This window comes from Herpailurus yagouaroundi, unplaced genomic scaffold (genome assembly GCF_014898765.1).
Source record: "Herpailurus yagouaroundi ecotype Mexico unplaced genomic scaffold, PumYag 192, whole genome shotgun sequence".
In the NCBI taxonomy this organism is placed as follows: domain Eukaryota; kingdom Metazoa; phylum Chordata; class Mammalia; order Carnivora; family Felidae; genus Herpailurus; species Herpailurus yagouaroundi.
Window position 1 is genome coordinate 19,185,333 of NW_024412423.1, and position 6,000 is coordinate 19,191,332.

The 6,000-nt window shown below is 53.8% G+C and overlaps 1 protein-coding gene across 3 annotated transcripts in view; it reads right to left on the reverse strand.

Annotated features, from left to right (window-relative positions):
- Positions 1-2,907, reverse strand: part of ACSL6 (acyl-CoA synthetase long chain family member 6) — a 65,968-nt gene extending 63,061 nt beyond the window's left edge. Inside the window, exons 1-2 of one of the 3 annotated variants that reach the window (XM_040444412.1) lie at positions 2,756-2,882; positions 642-723 (exon numbers count right to left, since the gene is read on the reverse strand). In XM_040444412.1, the coding sequence (XP_040300346.1) occupies positions 642-660 (19 nt within the window). In that variant the 5' untranslated portion in view covers positions 661-723; positions 2,756-2,882. Of the gene's footprint in view, positions 1-641; positions 724-2,755 lie in introns of all 3 variants that reach the window. The other 2 variants (XM_040444411.1, XM_040444410.1) reach the window with 2 other exon arrangements.
- Between the last annotated feature and the right edge of the window lie 3,093 nt (positions 2,908-6,000).

Here is a 6,000-nt window from a genome sequence, read left to right on the forward strand (position 1 = left end):
CCTAGGCACAAGGCTCTGAAGACCCACTCCTCTATAATTCTTCTTGCACATCTTTGCTGACCTGATGTTCTCTATCTGCCTCTGACAAACACCCCTCTATGCCACAGAAGCCTATTAAGATGTCACCAATGGTCAGGCACATGGTTGAGCAGAATAGACCTTGTCTATCCTGACATGGTGCTGCATCAACCTAGAGGAAGGGACACCCTTTCAGAAATTCATCCACTAAGTGGGGTACCTCTTTCTGCTTTGCCCAGTGGTGCCGGATGGCCAGACAGAAATGGCAATCCATTGCTCCCACAGTCCTGAGAACTCATGACACTGAAAGCAACGAGGTTTTCCCAGGCCAGGCATAGCATCTGACTCAGGCTGGATCTATTTTATTTGTTTCCTTGTTTACTACTCAACACACAGGTGGGACCTGGGCTGGCCCAGGACTCAGTACTGGCCTCTCCAGTGCGGAATAGGAAAGATGCAGCTCTTGCTCTCCTAGGGCTCAGAGCACAAGGCTGCCTCCCCCAGATGGAAAGTTCTTCCTCCAGGTGTCTTCCTCCTACCTTTTCACATTATCTCCTCCCTGCAGCCCCTTGTAGGCAGTCCTTGTCTCCTTAGAGCCAGAATGGGTGGCAAAAAGCACATACCTCTACTAAAGAGTGACATCAGCTTGAGGGTCCTCTCCTCTTTCTAGCTGAGCCAAAGGGATCTGACAGCTTCCTAGGAACCCTGGAGATCACAAGGCCAAATGTATTGTCAGTCTTAGCCTAGGAGTTTCCTCTCTCCCCACAGAAAAGCTGGGGACTAGGCAAAGTACCAAGCACGGTGGACACATGATCTGGGAGTACCCTAACATGATTGTGGGATGCTCCATCCAGTGATCACTACTTAGTCACTCACTCTGGTGCCAAATATGGCATCTTTGAGGAATTTCCTGTTTTGCATTGAGGAGCTTGCCCTCTATGGAAGCAGCTGCCACCTGTACCAAGAGTCACCTTCCCTGACCACTCCAGGGCCTCTGTACAGTCATTCAGAGAGGCATGTGACCACTTTGGGAAATACTCCACAATGATGCAGGACAGAAGATCAGTTTGAGTCAATGTCTGCTGAACCCCAATTTCAGACAAGGACCCAACACTGTAAGGGGCTTTTTCTCAAAGGCTGCTGATTACTCCCAACACATGTGGCCCTGTAGTCTCCAGATATCTTCTTGCAGCTGCAGGAGACCAAGGTTCCATGGCTTGGTGATGGCCTACTAAGGGTAAAGCAAAGGGTCCTGGCACTAGGGAAAGGCTTGGAGACCATCACTCAGTAAATGGTGGCTGTCGCTATCACCATCATCATCCTCATCATTATTTTGGTAACTCCTGCCCCTGTCCGGCTCCGACCTTGCCCGCTAGATGAGCACATCAGGCCCAGAGTGGCCCTGCATGGCCTGTCCTCAGACACTAACAGACAGAAGGAGCTTAGGGAGCTGAAGGGATTAGAGAGGCCTCACTCACTCCCCGGCTCAGGGGAAGTGTCCCCGTGGCCCAACTGAGGGCAATGGGGGGGGGTCGGTGATCACCTGGCCCACCAACCAAGTTTCAGGCCTTATACCACCATGCACTTAGCAATAATTGATCAATTAAAGCCTCACATCAAATCCCACTCTGCCAGATATTATCCATGTAACACTGGGCACGTCAATTACCTCTGAGCCTCAGTTAGAAAGGGAAAGTGCCACCAAACCCCTTGTATTTGCTGTGAATATTAAATAGTACATGTAAAGTTTCAGGTAAGGATTTCAAAACGGTTGGATTCCCCTTCTTTGGCTCAAAAAGAACCTTATGACCTCTGAAGCTGCAGTTTGAATGTGAATTAACATTCACAGCGTATTCACTTTAGACTAGGTCCCTTTTAAGGCCAGTTTAAGTTTCAAACACTTCACATACCTTATCAGGCTTAAATCTGCACATGGGCAGTCCGATGTGGAGACCCTTTAGTGGTATTATACCCTGGAGGAACCCAACGCTCTCAGAGGGGACTGGCTGGTGCAGGCAGCAGAACTGGTGGATGAACGGGCCTGTGGTGAGACCCCAGGTGTGTGTAGGGGGGTGAGGGGAGTGCTGGGCAGGGATTCACAGGGGGTCCTTACTGCTTCCTAAGAGAATGCAGGGGCGAGGAGCTCACTCCTGTGAGGGGGAGGGGAAAGGCCCAGGAGCAGTGGGGACACAAGCAGTGGGTAGAGCTGAGGAATCAGGTAAACACCTCCGTTACAGAAATCTAGTTAAGATTTCTGGCTCAAGGGTGGGCAGTGAGGGGTCTTGAGGAGACCCCTGACCACGATCAGAAGCCCCAGGACAGTGCTGGTTATGTCGCTGACTTGCGGCAAAACGTCAGGCACCAACAACCTCTGTTTCTGGACACTAGGGATGGGCAAGGATGCCCTACGTGTCCCTTGTGGTACGAGTGGGCTCGGCCTAGTCTTGATCACCGGTGGTGCTCCCTTAAGGGAAGAGGGTGCGAGAACCCGAGGGAGGCTGTTGTGATGTCCTGAGAGCCAGGTCCCTCATTTCCGAACATCCAGCTGCTTCCCAAACCCCGACCCAGAGCCCGCCAGAATTTGGGGGTGGGGAGACGACCTGGGAGGCCAGGGTGGCGAGAGAGACTTGAAGGGACTGCTCAGAGGCCGAGACTGGGAGCTCACCTCCACCCGGAGCCAAGACCCTACAGCGCACGGGGGATGGGGGTCTGGGACGAGGACAGAATGGGGACTTACCCGCGAATAGCCAGAGGGAGCCCCCGGAGACGAGGAAGAAGGTCAGCATGTCGATCAGCGGGGCCCGGCCTGGCCCTGCACGGCCTCCTCGGCCGCAGCCCCGCAGCCCCGCAGCCCCAGCAGTCGCCTCGCTGCCGCCGCCGCCGCCGCCGCCGCCGCCGCCGCCGGGTATTTTTAGCCCCCGCCCCCCGGCTCCGCAGCGCCCCCCCTCTCCGCGCCGCTGCGGAGTCTTGGCGGGAGGGGGAGGGCGCGGCGCGCGCTCGGCACCGGAGCCCCCCAGGCCGCCTTGCAACCTGACGAGTCCCTGGCGCCCCCAGCGCTCAGAGCCTCTTCGGAACCGCCGAGGCCCGGGAGGGGGAGGGGCCGGCCGCAGAGCAGACCAGCCCTCTGCGCCCCCGCCCCCAACGTCAGGACTAGGCGTTCTGGGGAAACCGGCGGAAGAGGGGCGCACGGGAGACGAGCGGCGGAGCGTGAACCGCGCTCACCCCACCGCTGCGCGATCCTTTCTCCGCGTGCCCCTGCCTTTGGTTGCTGGGCAGGCTTGGGTGGCAGAGGGGTTGCAGTCACCTGTTCTAGGAGGCACGCTGCCTGTGGGCCGGTTCCCGCTGACGCAGACGCCTCCCAGGACCCAAGTTTACAGACACCAGGAGCCCATGGGTGCCAAGTTCGCAAGCCAGAGAAGAGAGAGGTGGTCCGTGTAGGCTCTGGCAAACGAATTTCTAGGCCTGATTAGGGCCCAAATTCCTTGGGAACCCCAGACTTCAGATCTTCCCTTCTGGGAAGGTTGAATCTGAGGCCACCCAAGGTCACAGGAGGCTCCATGTAGTCACAACCTGCCACGTGGGTCACAGGAGGTCACAGGAAACCACATGGAATCACAGGTGTTTCTTGAATACACAGGCAGTCATGGTCTTCATACATACCTATTTATGGCACATGAGGTCTCGAGAAGCCCCCCATAGCTACAGGGAATGGCTACACAGCCACCCACAGCCACATATGGCCACTTTACTGGCTGAGGGGTTGGACACCTTCTGTTTCAGTGTCTGGGATGGAAAGAGGAAGCCCAGTTGTACCTTCTTTTGAAAGAATAACTAGAATAAATTTAGATATCCTGGTGGGTCCTACACCTACACCTGGATTTCAGGGTCACCTCCTCCCAACACTCTTGCTGTTCTTAAATGTGCATGTCCCACCAGGCCTCCAGCACCGAGGACAGCGCTCAAGCAGCCCAGTCCAGAATATAGGCAACCCTCCCAGGCCAGGCACTAGCTGACCCAGGGAGAAAAGGGTAGAAAACCAGAGAACAGAGATCAGGTGGCAGAGAATGGAAGAGCCAGAGGTCTCTTCAGACCCACCAGAGACCACCTGCCCTATGTGCGCATGTGCTCAACAACTTAGCCATTAGGGTGTGAATTTGTACAGGGGCCTGCACCTGCAGTACCAGTATACGGCATACGTCTGCCCAGGCCTGTCCATAGACACCTGTAGGTGAAAGTGTACATATGTGTGCCTCTGAGACAATTCCCATATTTACAGTAGGATCTTCCACCATCCCCATAGCAGGATCTGGACTCCTGGTAGAGATGCTCCTGCTGGAACTCAGGCACAACCTGGCAGGGACTTTGATGGAATCTCTCATGCTCCAGGTTTGGAAGGCTCCTCCAAGAGGATGTCACATGGCTATCAGAATCCCGCACCCCCCGCCCCTCCAAAATCCCACTGGCAGCAGACTAACTGAAGCCCTGCTGGTGCTCATAAGGAAACCTAAGGGGAACCAGAAGGCTGGGCAACAAGAAAGTATCTCTCCAGATCAGATTAGTGTAGAGAGATCGTCAGACAATTTCTCCATAGGGCAGGGGGCCAACAAAGAACTTCTCTGTAGAGCAGGAGGCCCAGAAGACATGCCGCTAGCCCCAGGCCCAGCCTTCCTTGACAACACTCAGCTGCAGAAGTGCTCCAGTCCCTTGCATGGCTCCTGGCAGCCTCTTCTCCAGAGTGATGTCATGGGACACATTTAGTCTGGCCTCCTGCAGGATGTCGCATCCAGTTACTCTTCTACAGATGTCTCTGCTACTTGTGAATATTTTAATTCAAAAAGATGTGCTTGAGCTGTGACAGATTACAGCTTAACTGAGTATTTTTCAAGCATGGCCTATCTCTACCTACTCCTTGAGGGGTGGGGATTCGAAGACCATGGGCCTGGCTGTGGGATCATGGCCAGGTATCTTTCCTCTTTAGGCTTATTCCTGCCACTGGCTACAGACACTTGTTCTTTTCTGTCTTTGGTTCCAGAGATCTCTTTCCCCCTCTGTGGGTGGATATCTATGGACCTTCTGTGAACTTCAGCAGTTGTGACACTGAGGCATCCAGATTGCATGGGTAGCAGCCATGGAACTCAGCAGGAGGGGACCCAGGGCCCAGAGATACCAAGGCCAGCCTGGAGGACCCTTGGACTTCTCTGTTAGTAAGATCAGCCACAGTAGTGGTCAGCTCGGTTCACATCTATCTTCTCCCAGATCAGCACCTCTGACAGAGCAGGCAGGTGGGATCCTGATTATGTTTTCAAATCCTGGCACAGGGTCTGATCCAGAGAATACAGAGAACAGTATGTTCTTCAACAGAAGACTGAAGTCCAGGAGGAGCAGAAATTTGCCTCAGGTCACAGAGCAATTCTGGCCTCCAGACTCTCATTCATCCACCCATTCATTCATTCATTCATTCAGCTAATGTTCACTAGTATATATTTGGCCCCCTACTTGGAGCCAAGGAGGGAAAAAAGTCAAAAAGGAAGCACAGGTGATGAGCAGTCCAAGTGGTGAATGTGAAGACACACATTTAATCCTAGCCTAACCCAGGGGAGATATCCTGAAGGAGGAAATATTCCAGAGGGGCCTTAAATCTTGCCAGACATCAAAGTGGAGCAAAAGACACCACTTCCAGTCCTTGCTGTAGTTCTGCCATGCTGTGCAGTCCTGGGCAAGCTTCTTGTCCCTCTCTGTGTCCATTGGTACAAAGAGAGGCTAATCGAGAGGTTTCTGGCATCAGGACTTAACTGACTGACTAGCCACACCTCTGCTGCCGCTTCATCATCACAAAAAGTCACCCTCTGGTCTCTGAGGTCCAGTGTCATTCTGTCTCTAGCCTGATAATGGCTCTAAGTACTATCAAACAATGAGCTCAGCCACTCCGGTCTCATGTTTTCCTGAAGTTAGGACATCTGAGCCATGCTTCTCTGACAGTGG